We start from the raw sequence: 17,868 nt of genomic DNA on the forward strand, positions 1-17,868 counted from the left end.
ATCAAACATATCACAAGGCGGCAAAGCTTTTGTGTACCTAACATACAGTGCTGTTCTCTGGCGGAATAAATGTGCAGTAATACTCCCTATTTTAACGCACTCTGGGATTTAAAGCTTAGTATCTAAACTAGCTGCGCAAAGCGAGGGTGCTTTGAGCCTAAAATACATTCAACAAAAATATAATATAAATACAATGAAGTAGGTACCGAGCACAGATATAAAAACAGAACCGAATGTACTAGATGCCACATCCAATTTTAGTCGTTACGAGGGATATACTAGATGCCTCATCCAATTTTAATAGTTTGTCAAGCGTTACCTCAGACCCTCAGACATATAATACCTACCTAGGTAATATGTTGTGATTTGTACATATATACAAGTTAGGTATGGTAAGGGTTACCATACCTAAGGGTAAGGGTAAAATGGTACGTTTGTTACTATTTCACGCAAAATCTACTGGACTGATTGTTATGAATTTTTTTTATAACCTGGAATAAGCACATATACACACACATACATACATCCTCATTTTCACTTATAACGTTAGTAGAACTTAGCGCGGCCGCATACGTTCGGTTTCCTTGTATTCAGAATCCAGGTGTTGCCACTTTAGCGAGCTTGTACACTAAAGAGAGGAATAGTTTTTTTTCCTTCAGTTTTCTCATGGTCTAAAATTGAAGTCATAAAAGTGTACTCAAAGGCGACCAAGAGCTGCTAAACGTGAAGATAAAAATATCTCTCGATTCAAAATTGTGTCGCTTCACCGGTAAAAGTTGACCCTAACCGATAGACGGTTTTTTTGTGTTTATATTTTTGATTTGAATAGTTTTTGGGTGGAAGCGTTAGTGGAAGTGGTGGTCGAAAATAATATACCTACATATCCCAATCCCACAATAGTGTAATATGATATCAAGAGGGTTCAATAAATTAAGGAATGATAATAAAGGTATTGTGTTTTACACTGGACTTGAATTATTTAGCAAATTCGACTTGAGTTTAATACTTTGTGTTCTAAAAGCCTATTCAATAATCCACTAAGTACTTCTTTCTTTGTTTTAAACTCGCACCACGATTGCAAAGAATTTTCTTGGTAATATCGAAAATTGGCGTTCTTTGCCACCATTATCAATGTTTGTTTACCGAAGTTGTACTAGTAGCGCCATCTGCGCCGAGCTTTGCGTAATACATGGAATTAGTAGGTACTCCGACGAAGTACTTACTAAATCCATGGTGTAATATTCTCTATTCTTGGGTTTAACAAATTCTAAAATGGATATAAACCTTATTTTGGTCACCATTTTAATAACCTTTAGTTACACATTCTATTTTAAAAAATGTAAAATAAACTTGTGGTAAAACGTCAATGTCACAGTGAAAAGTGTCATCTGTCAACTTAACCTTGTCTCATCAGTACATCAGTCAGTTCAGTATAGATTTTTATTCCACTTCGTTTGAAGACAAAATAAAACAATTTCCGATTTAACTAAAATATATTTGATTTCATTTAAAAGGTATGTACATTATTTATTGATTGAAATAATTACTAGCTATAAAAAAAAATATCAAATTAAAATATTAAAAAATTATAAAGTAGTCAAGTGTTACGATAGTAGACAGACGAATAATAAAAACTTTGTATCACATCAAACGGCATTATAAGACAGAGGTGAAACCTTCTTTTATAAACCTTGTTCATCAAAATATACAGGATTTCACCAGCAAATATAATGAAATTTGTTTATTCTTGGAACATAGAGAGGTTGATATTTTTTGTGTTACAGAACATTTTTTAAAAAATGAAATTAAATTAGCTTTTCCAAATAAATATATAGTAGGAAGTACATTCCTAAGACAAAGTTCTGAACACGGAGGGTCCTTAATTTTAATTAATAGAAATTATAAGCATAAAGAAAGGAAAGACATAGTACGGTTGTCAGTTGAATGCAAAATAGAACTTTCCTGTGTAGAGTTGGATAAATACATTATTATTTGTGCTTACAGACCTCCTACAGCCTGTTATGAAACTCTTTTAGATGTTTTAGAGGAAGCCCTCAGGCGAGTTACCTCCTGCAATAAGCACATAGTTTTATGTGGTGATTTTAATATAGACATTTTGATTTCATGTTCTGAAAGCAATGGCTTTAAAAATTTGCTCGATTCATTTAATTTAAAGCACACATTCTTTGAACCCACTAGGATAACCTCGACCTCAGCCAAATGTATAGATAATATTTTCTGTGATTGTACTGTTTCTGAAGGAAAGCTGTTCGCCTGTCTGGGGTCTGACCACCTGGGCCAACAAGTGTCACTTATTCGTAACGAAGAGTCTAACCTTATCTCCGCTCCTGTAATCCGTAGGCCGTTAACTAAGTACCGCAAAATGCGTTTTCGCGAAACCATAAATAAGAAATTGCCTGAATTAGATTTAACTAAAAATCCTAATGAACATTATAATAAGATTTTTAATACAGTGGAAACAGAATTCAAAAAAACTTTTCCTCTTAAGACCTTTAATAATAAAGTGAAACTTAAATTTTGCGATTGGGCTACAAATGGTATTTATATTAGCAGAAACAAGTTATATGAACTTTATGGTCAAAAACAGTATAATTTTAATGCGGAATTTATATCATATGTTAAACGTTACTCTAAAACTTTTAAAAAGGTATGTTCAACAGCAAAATCTTTATATTTAACTTATAAAATAAAAAATTCTAATGACAAAATCAAAACAGCTTGGTCAATCATTAATAAAGAAACCGGCAAGTTTAACCCACGCGACAACAATATTTCTTTAAAAATTGGTGATAAAACCATTAATTCAAATGACGAAGTGGCCAACGAATTCAATAACTTCTTTGCCAATATTTCTAAAAATATTACGGGCTCCCTTTCGTCTTGTCCCAGTGCTGCAGATGATTTATTAAAAAGAAATGCCTCAGATCCTAAATCTACCTTCCGATTTAGACATATTTCTCCTGAAGAATTATTATCTGCTTACAAAGCACTCAACATGAAAAATACAGAGGATCTGTGGGGTATATCTGTCTCAGTGCTTAGCACTATTATTGATCTGATTGCTCCCCACTTAACTATTATATTCAATAATTGCATCTCAGATGGAGTTTTCCCTGACCTCATGAAAATCAGCAAAATTATACCTCTTTTCAAACAAGGCGCTAAAAACGATCCCACTAATTACAGACCCATTTCTATTCTACCTGCATTAAGTAAAATTTTTGAAAAGCTAATTTTAACTCAATTAGTTTCTTATTTTAACATAAACAAAATATTACACAATAGTCAATTCGGTTTCACTAAAGGTCGTTCCACTACTGATGCAGCAGCCACTCTAGTTGGAATTATCAATGATGCTTGGGAAGCCGGACAGGATGTTATAGGTGTATTTTGTGACCTTTCAAAAGCTTTTGACTGTGTCGACCACAACATACTGAAAAATAAGCTTAAATTCTATGGTGTCACTGGAGCGGCCCTTGATGTACTATCTTCTTACTTAGACAATAGAACTCAGAAAGTAGAAATTAATAGAGCAGCCTCTAACAGCGCTCCTGTGCACATGGGCGTGCCTCAAGGCTCCATTATTGGTCCTTTTCTATTTCTAGTTTATATAAATGATCTTCCTTGTCTTGCCCAACAATTGTGTGATGTAATTTTATTTGCTGACGACACGTCACTACTGTTTAAAGTTGATAGAAAAAGTAGAAATTATAACAATGTAAGCAACATTATGTCACTTGTGCTTGAATGGTTTACAACTAATAACCTGGCTTTAAACACAGACAAGACCAAGTGTATTAAGTTCTCTCTTTCAAACGCACCCCAACTTGATATTCCTTTAGTAGTTAATGGTAAAGTATTAGAATGGGTACACAGTGCCAAGTTCTTGGGCATTACTGTGGATAGTAAGTTTAAGTGGGATAAACATATTGAAATCACGGCCAAAAAACTTAGTTCGGCAGCTTTTGCAGTGAGAAGGATCAGACAGTGTACAAACATCGAAACAGCTAGGCTCGTGTATTACAGCTACTTTCATAGCATAATGTCCTACGGATTATTGTTATGGGGTAATGCAGCTGACATAGGAAAAATTTTTGTTTTACAGAAACGAGCAATTCGTTTTATTTATGGACTTAAGCCTCGGGATTCCTTGCGAGAATTATTCAAATCGATAAATATTATGACTGTTGCATCTCAGTACATCTTCGACGTACTTATTTTTGTTAAATCTAACTTACACCTGTATAAAACATTGAGCGATGTTAACAGTGTAGTCACTCGTAATAGGCATAAACTTTGTATGAACAGATTCCGACTTAAAAAGGTTAGGCGGTCTTTCGTGGGTCAAAGTGTTAAATTGTTCAATAAACTCCCTGTAGAGGCTATTAACTTGCCAATGCCAAAATTTAAATCATATATTAAAAATGCTTTAATGGCTAATGCTTATTACACGATTAGCGACTATTTAAATGATAAAAAACCTTGGACCCTTCCTAAAACTTCCACCTCTCACACTTGATTTTAATTTTTTTATTATTATTTATATATTTTCTTGACATGTTTATTACATATATTTTGACATTTATTGTAAAACATATACGTGATTTGTGATCTCCAAGTGTCTGAAAGTAACATAGGTATCTATTATGTTAGATTATGGAGATCGAGTATGTCATGCACATTCAAATGGTCAAACCGGTGGCGGCGTCGTGGATCGGGTCGGGAGGTTCCCTCTATTGTGGTTGAGCTTCGCGATGGCTGACTCACGCGTCAACTCGTGAACGGGTGCTGCCGGGGGAACTGGTCAGCTCGATCTTTTATTAAAAGTTTTTTTTTTGTTTGGTTAATTATACGTATATGTATAAGTATATATATATTTTCCTTTCATCAGCACTTGATCACAATCATAATATGTTTCAGTATACCTTTTGACCATGTACTTTATTATGTACTTAATGTTATATTGCTGATAAAAAATTATACATGAATTTATATACAAAAAATGGCAAGCCCTTCTGGCATAATAGGGACCAACACTGTTTGAATGAGTTTCTTTCGGCATTTCTTCTCAGCAGTGGTCGTTCCGAAATGCTAGTAGTTTGTAGCTTTGGTAAACATCATTTAATTTAGATTATGACGTGAAAAAGTGCCTGTGAAGGCCTAATTTCTGAATAAATGATTTGATTTTGATTTTTGATTTTGAACGGTATATTTACAGATTCACGTGTTTTTTTAATGATAAAATATTTATAACTTTTTAATATTCTATGACCTTACTTGTATTTTGCTAACCTTGAACTCTGGTATTATCTGAAAAAGAGGTGAAGTGTTTTAAGGTCTCTTCAGTTTGATCTACGCTTGTTCAGTCGAGTTCTTTTCGGTATTTAGGTACTCAATATGTCGGGTACCTTTATCAGTATTTTTCATTAAAACTTAGTCACGTTTTCAGCCAGTGTTTTGAAATGAAGGAAGATTTACTACTCAGTGACCAGCATTGAAATCTTCTGTACAAATGGTAGGTGTCATTTTCTACTCAAATAAACAAGGCTCATAAATCCGCATATTATTGGATTCTCTCCTTGTGTTCAATTTGAATTTTATACCTTTATATTAGTTTAAAAGAATTAGTTCCATATTTACAGTTTTAATAAATATTTAGTGTATCATTCCAAAGACATCTATCAATAACCAGCCAAAGCTAGTTACTTTAATAGGTAAAATATAATTTATCATCTATTTAGTTTCAGTCAGATCATTCTTGTGTAACTGTAATTTTTTTATGTACCTATCTTTTTTATTATACCTTTAATATTGTTATAGCGAAGAAAGAATGTGCTCGAAGAATTAAAATGATGTGAATGAATGTTTTCCTCAATGAAAGCATAACAGTATTTTATTACATAACAATATTCCATTGTTCAATTTTTTCAGCTTTCAAAGATTCTCCATGTAACATTGCAAATCATCTGTCCACTATGCAGCAACTAGCAGCATGGTAAGTGCAATTTTATTTTTGAAGAAGTATCTGTATAAATTCCAGTTAAATTTGCAGTTAGAGGATTTACCAGTGTAGGCACCAGACTGGTTATTACTCACAACAATTCACCGAGATTGAGGTCATATTTTTGTGTCAATTAATGTGTTAAGTTATAAATACAATAAAATATTTGTCTTATTTATTCTAATTTAGTTGATTAAGGACACCAGATAGATTAGTGATCGGAAATTATGATCATAGGATTGGTCATTTTATTTGAATGGTTTAATTCATATTATGTCTTAATGCCATTTTCCTCATGAGTGATGGTTATGGTTACACAAGTTTATTGGCAATATTAATGAAGTGATTTGCCATTGCCTTCTCCATTTCACTCACTAGATGATAAAGTCGCCTAAAGGCACCTTACATGACTTTTACAACTACCTACCACCATCTAGTCCACTAATATATAATGTCATAAAACTACTATTCATGAGTCAGATTAGTAGACAAACTCATTAATACAATAGGTACTTAGCAAATCACAAGAAGCATGATAGCTAAACTAACTCTATAAACCGAAATAGTTCCACAGAGGTCTGGTAGTACACAACTTTATTACAGGTACCAGAAAAAGATCAGTTCTTACGACAAGGAAGAATGGGAGACCATGGTCGAGCAGTTGTTGATGCGGGGCACTTACAGGCGCCGCATCGTAGACTTCTCGAACCATGCTCGCTCCTACCTCATCGATGTCGACTTGGTCAGAGGTAAATTGAAAACTACTATAACTTATCTAGTGAATTTCTACTTAGTTAATTAAAGGGTGTTTTTAAACACCTGTCATGTATATATAGGTACCAATGTAATCCCATATAATTTTACTCGTATGAAATGGAATTAAATCATATTTTAAATGAAAAGTTTGTATAATTTTATAAGACTGTGTAGAATCAATAAGATTAGGTACCTAGTCTTATTGAGCTTCTAACTAAAAGCCTAGATTTGTATACAATTTGCAGGCTCATCATTTCCTAAAGCGAAGCCGACGCTGGGCATGCGGCGCGTGGTGTGGTACGCGCTGGTGCGGCTGGTATTCCTGCCGGGGCTCTACCAGTGGTGGGCGCAGCAGACTTCGCCCGCTTGCGCCAAGTTTTTGTTAGCGTTATGGCTGATGCAGGTGCTCAATATCTCCCTCTACTTCATGACGCCGTTGGACATAGATGTAAGTGCACAATGAGGAATAATAGAATATTACACCAAATTTATTGCAGATTGCATTTTAAGTAAAAATCTAAGTACCCATTGTATATTTTTTTATGTAGTTATGATTAAATTCAACGGCCCACACTAAGCTAATATTAAGCCGTCGTCTGTTTTGACAAGAACAAAAAATTTACCCTGCTGGGAATTAAACCTAGGGGCCTAGGGCCCGCTGAAATTCGACTTAGTTGGTTAGTTTACAGTATTTACAACTTAATTTGTCTCAATATTTTAACATCATTGCTGGTATTTCTGTTTCAGGTCAACTGCTGGCTAGTTCCCATGGGTCTGATGTTGGTGCTGAGCGTGGTGCACTCGCAGATAGTGAGCACTACGGAGATGGAGCTGGCGAGAGTCCGGCCTCGCTCCACGTTTCGCAGGAAGTTGCCGCGTTATTTCAGGTATATTCATCACTCATAACCATATTCATTCAAATTCTCCAGTATTCCATCATCTTCATTCGACATTACATTCGACATTGGAATTAAATCATATTTTAAACTATGACGTATGTATGGTTATGACGTGACATAATTGGTTAATGACGTATCACCTTTAGGTAATGAGCATTTCAGATACCGGGGATGGCCTCAGTATCTAAAATATTTATTTTAAAGAGTAGAAAATACATGAGAGTAATGTGTCTTCAGCTACTGTAGAAACTATGACATGACTGGCAACACTGGGTGTTTATCAATCAATGTTAAACTTTAAATTTTGTATTACTATGACAAAAAGTAGATCATCAAAAGTCTAAATCATTTATACCATAATCCTTTATAAAACATAAGTAATTAACTGTTGTTTTATGCTGGTGTTATTATATTTAACAAAGAAATATATATATGGTGACACTATCAAAATACTGTAATATTTTCTTTACAGTGCAAAAAAATATAGGTAGGTATGCCTGGTAGTGCATTTTCAGTAACATATATTTAGTACTAGCGGCTCGTCCCGGCTTCGCTGGGGTATAAACATAATACAGTATACACTTAAACCTTCCTCAGGAACCACACTATCTATTGGTGAAAACCGTATGAAAATCCGTGCAGTAGTTTCTGAGTTTATCACGAACAGACAGACAGACGCGGCAGAGGAATTTGTTTTATAATATGTAAGGGTATGTAAAGATAACATTTCTCGATAAAAAATGGCTGGTATCTTATAAATGGGCTTCTATTCCAAATACCGAGTAGTTATTTACTTCAACCACGTAAATCGATGATAAAAATAAAAAAACACAAATTTTGTAGACGAACGCGATCAGATTGTGAAGGCGGAAGCGGCGGCGGGTCGGGCGAAAGCGGTGCTACATCTAGTCAAAGCAAAGCTCCTACTTCTAAATCATCCAAGTTCAGGCGACGGCAATCTCGATCTGATATACCTGAAAGTGGACTTAGGTAGGTAAGACACTAGGCACGATTCTAAATTGCTTCATAAAAAATTATAGCTGATTTTGCTTATAAATATTTAATTGTTATGACTTAAATGTAGTAATATTTTTTCAGGAAACGTAAGAAAGAATTAACAAAAGAAAATTTAATTAAAAACTTGGAAGCTCCTAAAAATAAGCCCGTGATCAAAACGAAAGTTAAAGATTCAGACGATGAGGATTATATGGCCTGGAAGAAACCAGATGCTACAGCTCCTATAGTGACGTTCACACCTCCCCCTGACGACGCCACGCCTGGCTCCTCGCTGGCTTACAAGGCTAATGTACTGACGAAAAAACAATTAGACACTTTTAATGTGAGACAAAATCAAGTGAACGTAGCTAAAGCTATATTACCGGATGGTGACGACGGGTTTGAAAGTCTCAATGGTTACAACTCTAATGGCAGTGATGCAGACAAAGTCAAAGACGTCGAACAGAAAAAAGATATACTGGAAAAAAGTGCCGAAGATGCTAAGCAAGCAAAGCCAAGTGAAGCTAGTAATATTAGTAAAGTAGATATGTATGGTATACACAAAAAGAAGGAAGATGATGAAAAATCTGTCGAACTAGAATCGGACGGCGGTGTTCCGACGAGCAGCCCAAATTCAAGAAAACGGATTCGATTCAGGGGCTCCTGGGCCAAGGATGGTAGGGAAACCAGTGATGAAGATTTTACTGCTCTTAAAAAAAAGAATAAGGTATGTATGATTGCATGATGTTTTATAGAAATATTGTCCTAAAATATAATGTTTTATATTTTTTAGCTTTTTATAAATTGTCATACTTTACTGGAATAAATAACATTTCGTGATTATATTTTTTTTCTATTTTTTTTTACAATATTTACAATTTATTCGCGTATAAGGTTTCCTCTGACACGAAATTGAATTGTCTTCTCTGACTGAAGCATGTGAAATACTTTGATATTTGTTTTAACATTGCACCGTTGCGTTTTATATTTTTTAGCTTTTTATAAATTGTCATACTTTACTGGAATAAATAACATTTCGTGATTATATTTTTTTCTATTTTTTTTTTACAATATTTACAATTTATTCGCTTATAAGGTTTCCTCTGACACGAAATTGAATTGTCTTCTCTGACTGAAGCATGTGAAATACTTTGATATTTGTTTTAACATTGCACCGTTGCAAGTTTAAGTTCACTCTATTAACCAATTGATTTTAATATTAGGTGATACAGGGCAGACATTTACAGCAGGTCAATCCAGGTAGCTATCCGGAACGGCTTCGGAGCATGTTCAGTTCATATGGCTCATCATAACATAAACAGCATAGGACAAGTAAAGTCCTTTTTTTCTAACTAGTCCTAACATGTAAAAAATCTTCACAGTACTTATTGAATATTAGTTCAAAACTATATATTCTAGAGAAAAATATTTATTATCTACGAAAGTAATTTCCTAAAAAAATATTTTACTATATATTGCTGTCAAATAATACGAGCGAGGACGATCATTGTTTACATGATAAGACTTGTAAAGTAAAAAAGAAACTAAATTAAGAACTGGTGTAAAATAATGAAAAATAATGTAAATACAATTAACACATTTTACATGAATCTCTGTCTCCTGTCAAGACTTTGAAACATATACTAAAATATGGAATTTCTATAGAAATTAGACAATTACCAGTCATCGTCATCCGATGGCGAGTGTTCGGCTTCGGCGCCGTCCATCGCCTTACCATCGCATCATACCATGTCCGACTGGGTTGGCCAAACTACCAACAGTAAGCACATTTGAATTTACATTAACAATTCATATTTAGACAGAAAACTATAGAAGAGCAAAATGGTAGATTTGACGATGTCACATCTTCCATTTTGCTCATACAAGAGCGTATTAGAAACACGAGGAGAATAGTGCTCTCGCACTAACACTTTTTTCCCTCAAATTGAGATTGGAATTAGCACTGGACGAATCAATCAAGAATGTCCAAATAGAATTAGTCATGTTCGGGTGTGCCGGTTTTTACACCCGGTAGGCGGTCGCAATAGTTCTATCTCATGGTGGCTACGCTAATCACTTTTCTTTGTTTTTGAATTCATGCTCTAGAACAAAGGTTCTATACATTCTAGCGGCAAGATTCCTGTGTGTAGTGTTTCGGAAAAAACAGTATTGTGTTATCAATTTGTATATACGCTTTCCACAATTTTCTCTATTGTCTTTCTAAAAATATACATACATTTTTGTAATGTCATCTATAATAGAGTAGTTATTTATAACAGTTATCAATGGAATGCTTTATACTTTCTTAGGTGAAGAAAGCAGTTACGAGTCTCAATCAGAAGGCGGCCATTCAGACGTCAGTTTTCACTATGCCGCGGATAGTTCCTGGGATCCTTTCGCCTTGTTGGATCCTTCCAGTGATACAGGTATGTATAACTTGCGGTCTTCTTTTCAAAGTTATTTCGAAACTCAAATACCTATAATGTGTGTTCTCCCAGTGCATTGTACAGACCGGTTCCTGAGCGCACGGACAGTTACTATACAGTAAAAATTGCGTACCAACTTTTAAGTACTTTAACAAACGCGTTATATTTATATAGTATTGTAACGATGAGTAAATACTAGAGTGATTATGGTGGAATATCAGTGAAGGCTGTGATGTACAGTTACGTGCGGTGGACCGTACATTACAAGGCCCCATGATTCTTGTGCACGGTACCATGTAGGTCTAGTTCTCCAGTAGCTACGCCAGTGATTGACACTAAAAGGCTATATTATTTATAGTAAAATGTACGATGTGGGAGTGCGGCTCGACTCTCCGCGCGGAGCTGTCGGCCGTGGACATCAGCTGGTATGTGGTGGCGCGCGCTGAGCGGGCCATGGCGGCCGGCGGCAGCCTGTGGCCCGCCGCGCTCATGGCGGCGCTGGTGGCCTGCTTCGCGCCCCTCACCCGTCTGCTGCAGGTACGTGGGGCCGCGCACCGAGCGGGCCATGGCGGCCGGCGGCAGCCTGTGGCCCGCCGCGCTCATGGCGGCGCTGGTGGCCTGCTTCGCGCCCCTCACCCGTCTGCTGCAGGTACGTGGGGCCGCGCACCGAGCGGGCCATGGCGGCCGGCGGCAGCCTGTGGCCCGCCGCGCTCATGGCGGCGCTGGTGGCCTGCTTCGCGCCCCTCACCCGTCTGCTGCAGGTACGTGGGGCCGCGCACCGAGCGGGCCATGGCGGCCGGCGGCAGCCTGTGGCCCGCCGCGCTCATGGCGGCGCTGGTGGCCTGCGTCGCGCCCCTCACCCGTCTGCTGCAGGTACGTGGGGCCGCGCACCGAGCGGGCCATGGCGGCCGGCGGCAGCCTGTGGCCCGCCGCGCTCATGGCGGCGCTGATGGCCTGCGTCGCGCCCCTCACCCGTCTGCTGCAGGTACGTGGGGCCGCGCACCGAGCGGGCCATGGCGGCCGGCGACAGACTGTGGCCCGCCGCGCTCAAGGCAGCGCTGGTGGCCTGCTTTAGATTTGCAAAATTGTGCTGACTAGAATAAACAAAATTAAAAAGTGTGACAGTGGCACTATCACAAAATAGTAAACAGTAGCTCACTCTCAATATGAGATTTGAGCCTAAGTAAAGATCGTATATTAAATTATTTATTTTTACTCTCAGGTAGCGATAGAACAAGACACAAGAGGTGATGAGGATCTACACACTCAATCGATATGCACCTACATTCCTGCTCTCATCGTGGACTATACTCAGAGCTCCATAATGAGAATATTGATCGGCATGTTTGGTGATAATTTGTGGTAAGTATTATAAATAGATGGTGCTACGGTCGAATCATGCTCGAACTGAGAATCTGGAACGCGCAGTTGAAGTTTTCAAAATAATGTCATAAATATAACCTACAATACAACACTGTCGGATCCGTAGGGATACCCAGGCAACACTCTCAGCCTAACAGGGAGATTAACATGATGTGGCAGTTATTATGTGGGTGGATTATGTGAAATTGATTTATTTTTGTTTACATGTCGATAAAGGAGTGATTTTTCATATGTGCTGTTTTGATTTAAAGGGAGATATCAATGAACCTACTATCACTCCTGCTTCGCTTCGCACTCAGCGGCCTTGTATTCTTCCTGCTCGCGGTCGCGGAGAGAGCGTTCAAACAACGATTCTTGTACGCGAAACTATTCTCACACTTGACGTCTGCCAGGCGAGCCCGGAAATCTGAACTGCCGCACTTCAGGCTAAACACGGTCAGGAATATCAAGACCTGGCTCTCCACGAGGTCGTATTTACGGGTAATTATATAATTATATATCTTACTTTCTACATGTATTCATCTACGGCTATTTAATCTCTTAGTAGATAATATCATCACTGCTGGGGCACAGGCCTTATGGATGGATAAGGAACCACGCAGACACATTGAAAATAATAAAACGTAATGTAATTTTCTATGTCATTTTTTCAGCGCCGCGGTCCGCAGCGATCGGTGGACGTCATAGTTTCGGCAGCTTTCGTCATTACGTTAACGTTACTGGCGTGTGTTAGCGCTCAATTGCTTAGAGTAAGTTAACCATTTTTTATATACGCCACCATTACTTTTTTTATCAATTTCTTTTAGCTAAAAAAATACCACAAGAAATTATGCTATACTAGATCCAATTTTCTATTATACAAAATGTAGTTACAATTTACGACAAGGATTTTAATGGCCACCTTTTTCATTAAAAACATACATTGTGGCCGCTGACAATAGAGAACTATTAAAAGCAATTATCTAGTATAGAACATGTTGTAGTACCACAAAATGTGCCAGTGGCGCTAGTGTGCACGTAAATAGACCCTTAACAAATCTTTGTTTTTGAACTTAATCCAAATGAGAAATTTACATTACCTTACAGGAGTCAGTGACATTGGTACACGGGTGGCTTCTAGAGGCGCTAGTGTGGAGTATCTGCCTGGGCATTTGTTTGTTGCGACTGGTAACCCTGGGCAGTAATGTGAATCGCAAGTATCGCGGATGTCTGTCCGCCATTTTGACGGAACAGATCAACCTTCACCTGGCCATTGAGCAGCGGCCTGAAAGCAAGGAACAACTGACTGTGGCGAACAATGTCCTCAAGTTAGCGGCTGATCTCTTGAAGGTAACTCACATTTATTTTATATAAAATTGAAAACATCGTAGTAGTCAATACATATAATAAAACACTTGAAAAAAATCCTGTACATTGAATAAATTAACATAAAAATAAAATTAGGCGATAGAGCAACAGAGTAAGAATTCGAAAAACAAGTTGTCTGTTTGTACACGCTAGTCTTCGGAACTACTGGACGGATTTTTATGAAACTGTTTTTGTTATATAGCTATTAAGTCTGGGCAACAAAAGGGTTTAAATTATTTTGAAAACTGGAACACCTGATTGAGAACAATGATGGCGCAGCTAAACTATAGGAAATTTCCTATAGTATATACTCAAACTTCCTATAGTATATATTTCATTATATAGCATTTTCTGTTGAGTACTCATCAGGCTGAACAATTGTTCAGCCTGATGAGTATTTTCTGTTGAGTTATAAAAATCGAAGATCTGGAACACCTGAAGAAGAGTCATAATAGTTCAGCTAAATTATAGAAAGTATACTTTTCAGTCTGATTAACATCTTCTTTATGTATTAGGTATCGTTACTTTTGTCTGTATAATTAAATTTCCCTAATGGTTTTGACTCCTTACCATAAGTTGTTCGGCCACGCGAACGAACTCGCAAAAAAATAATATCTATTATTTAGATGACGTTTTTTGAAATCCAAAGTAAAATCCCTTGTAGTTTCGCCATGATGTCTGTTCGGGGTTCAGCTCAGTTTGGTGTTTTAGGTTTCATATACTTTCTCTCTCATCTCCGCATCACTCTGCAACGGAATCCCGTTGCAGGATGAATGCTGTGTCGCCCGAGGTCAGCGTAAAAAATAGCCTTAAAATTTGTAAGATTCGGATGTGATTTTACAACCGGCCGCCTACCTGACGTCAACCTTTTTTTAATGCTAATTATATTTATTGGACTTACTTTTGCAGGAATTGGATGCGCCATTCAAGATATCGGGAATATGTGCCAATCATTATTTATACACTATTACAAAGGTGGTAATTTTGTCCGCGCTCTCGGGCGTCTTGTCCGAAATGCTAGGCTTCAAACTGAAATTGCATAAAATAAAGATCAAGTAATATATTTATTTGTGGAGACCTATTGCGAAAGCAGCCTATTAGATGCGCCGCAGTAAGAATATATTTATTTCGTTGACGAATGGAGGGGCAGAATAGTATATGAATATTGTGCCAGCTAGCTAGATAAAACTATGATATATACCGGTCTCTTGTAGTTTCTTTCGAGAGTAGTAAGTTAATTATATATCCATGTGCAATTTATTAAAATTTATATTGTAACTGACCATTTATGCAGAATGGCTTTTTAATAATAAAATATTTTTTATTCGGATGACCAAAGATCCAAATAATGTTAGTAACAAACCTACACCTAGGTGTAGGCAGAGGGTATTGATATTAAAGATTTTTTATCCAGATATAATCTCTACCAAATTATAATCTCTGAGCTAAGACGATGTCTGATAATAAAATAGTTTTTTTCCTATTAAACACAAATTGATATGCAAATTGGACTTCGAAAATGTTCTTTGTGGTATTGTCCATTCTATAAACTTATTGTTACATTTTGCTTGGTATTTAAAAAACCATCCTATAAAAAAGGTATATAAAGCGTGTAAAGACATGTTGACTGACGTATGTCTGACAAGTCACAAATAGGTTGTCATTGACTGACAATGACTTAAAATGAGATCTGAATGTAAATTATATACCTATACAAATTATAATTATATATTAATAATAATATGAAATAAATTTATGTACTAGTTTTGTAGATAGATCTTGCCTTATTTTTTACTGACTGTTTATGCTATGAATATTTTAGTAATTGTTTTGTTATTCTTATTTACATTAAAAGTCGACCGAAATCCTTCAATATTTCAACCAATCAGAAATTGAGGTTTATTAGCTTTTTCCCGCGGTTTCGCCCGCGGTTTCGCCCGCGTTTTTTTAATTCCCTGTTATAGTCATATGGGGAAAGAATTTTGAAAAATAAGTAGACTATGTTTGAACTGAGGTCGTAAACTACATGCATACTAAATTTCATCAAAGAAAATGGACCATTGTGTTTCATAACTATTTGCCTTATCCTAACCAAAAGTACCTATTGATATTCTCATGTAACAAAGACAGATTACAAAGCTCAGTGTGCTAGCTGATAAGCTTTAAGCAAAAAATGAAATTATACGTTGGAAGTGTTTCTAATCGATTGAGCATATCTACATAGCCAATTAATTTTATCTGATTAAATCTTTTGAACGTAATCTACACGGTTTTTTTTCTCTTTGTCAGTGCCGCATAATATAATTTATACACGATTAATGCAATATCGAAAGGAACTTTTGTGCAAGCAAGTCACCATATGGTGTGTGTGTGGAATTTATAACACTACGCTAAACAGACTAATTTTGATCTCATTGTTTTCGTACACAATATTAGGTGACGCCAGATGCCAATTCTGGTACAAGATTTTTTTTAATGAATTGGTCTTAAAATGACAATTTGCATTACTGTTGTGTTTAAACTAGAAGAACAAAGTAGACATGAATGCAATCTTATTTTACAGCGAATATTGTAATGATTATTAATCAATTTTATTTTTTATATGTAGAGTTATTACGCAAACATAGTAGACAAATTCAACATTTAAAATAATATATTTACCTTATCTAGTAAATGTTGTTACTATGTGATATTTAATCCAATTTACTGTATTGTAATAATGTTCCTAGTATTATTAGCAATAACATACGGTTTCATAGTAGTAGTAAAAGTAATTCTGGCCTTTGTCTAGACAAAAATAATGTTATCTTCTATCGCACTATAAATTACTTTTGATATGGAACTTTTTGTGCTTTGACGACCTCGGTGGCGCAGTGGTAAGGTTCTTACCACTGAACCGAGAGGTCCCGGGTTCGATCCCCGGTCGGGTCATGATGGAAAATGATCTTTTACTGATTGGCCCGGGTCTTGGATGTTTATCTAGATATGTATTTGTTATAAAATATAGTATCGTTGAGTTAGTATCCCATAACACAAGTCTCGAACTTACTTTGGGGCTAGCTCAATCTGTGTGATTCGTTGTAATATATAATATTTTCTTAACAATACTTGGCTTATATATATTTTAAAAAAATATTTAATGTCTGCAAATTATCAATGTAACTACTTAATTTTCAATATATTAATTTTTGCACATATTTTCAGTACTAGTATTTGTACTAATCGTGGCATGAATATACCTATTTATATATTTGACGAGAATTGAAATATTTAACGAGATTTCACATGTAAAAATATAACAAACACAGGGTGTCAAAAGCGTATAAAGTATCTCATAATTTTTAAGCAATAAAATCGGCACCAGTGTCTCATCAGTATTGATGATCTGCTAAATTGCTAAATCTATGTATAATAGTTAATGATCATGGTTTTGTATTTATTTTTACGAATTTGGTGCTCCGTTTTTACTTAATATTATGGCAGTTATCAGTAATGCCGTTTTTACGTTTTTTTTTTTAATTTTGTGTTGGATATCAATACTTAAGTTTAGTTATAAGTAGCATGAAATGCAAGACTTAGTAAAATATTGACAATCTAGTTCTTCGTTTTATTTAGCCACAGATATAAGAACATTACACTTACATCTGTGTTCAATTTTCTTTTGCTCAGCTTAGTAGTAAGATTGGCAACGTCGCAAAATGTCGCCTAGTCAAAAATTGAAAATTTCGCAAAATGTTTAAAAAGTAATTGACGAGCTGGCGGTGTGGATCGAAAGGTCCCAGGTTCGCATCCTACTCGTGCCACACGAGTTTCTATACCAATCTGAGTCAGTATAGTAGTTTGAATCGACTACTTATTAACACACAAGTGTGTGAAATAGAGAAGGCAATTGCAAACCAAATAATGCCAAGTTGATGAGTGTATTTCGTTCCACGTAATGACCACGGCCCTCAGCCATGAGGAATACGACTGAAGAATGGAAGAAAGTAATTGGATTGACTCCCTTTTGATTGGTGTAATTTTCAATTTTCTTTCAATT

General features: G+C 36.2%; 1 protein-coding gene across 1 annotated transcript; it reads left to right on the forward strand.

The window, feature by feature from the left end:
* Positions 1-1,401: 1,401 nt before the first annotated feature.
* Positions 1,402-17,426, forward strand: phtf. Its single transcript, XM_053751182.1, has 16 exons — positions 1,402-1,514; positions 5,471-5,536; positions 5,953-6,016; positions 6,626-6,771; positions 7,024-7,226; positions 7,526-7,665; positions 8,521-8,667; positions 8,776-9,400; positions 10,339-10,453; positions 10,983-11,099; positions 11,458-11,636; positions 12,322-12,461; positions 12,734-12,962; positions 13,136-13,231; positions 13,569-13,811; positions 14,739-17,426. Exons 3-16 carry the CDS (start codon positions 5,997-5,999, stop codon positions 14,886-14,888), a joined length of 2,550 nt encoding a protein of 849 aa, XP_053607157.1. The 5' UTR covers positions 1,402-1,514; positions 5,471-5,536; positions 5,953-5,996; the 3' UTR covers positions 14,889-17,426.
* Positions 17,427-17,868: the final 442 nt, after the last annotated feature.

The sequence above is a fragment of the Plodia interpunctella genome, chromosome 11 (genome assembly GCF_027563975.2).
Source record: "Plodia interpunctella isolate USDA-ARS_2022_Savannah chromosome 11, ilPloInte3.2, whole genome shotgun sequence".
In the NCBI taxonomy this organism is placed as follows: Eukaryota; Metazoa; Arthropoda; class Insecta; order Lepidoptera; family Pyralidae; genus Plodia; species Plodia interpunctella.

Coding starts and splice junctions, on each gene's coding strand:
- phtf (XM_053751182.1), top strand. CDS start 5,997: ATGCAGCAACTAGCAGCATG. Junction 11,100..11,457: donor GGATCCTTCCAGTGATACAG/GTATGTATAACT, acceptor TATTATTTATAG/TAAAATGTACGATGTGGGAG. Junction 13,812..14,738: donor TAGCGGCTGATCTCTTGAAG/GTAACTCACATT, acceptor TTACTTTTGCAG/GAATTGGATGCGCCATTCAA.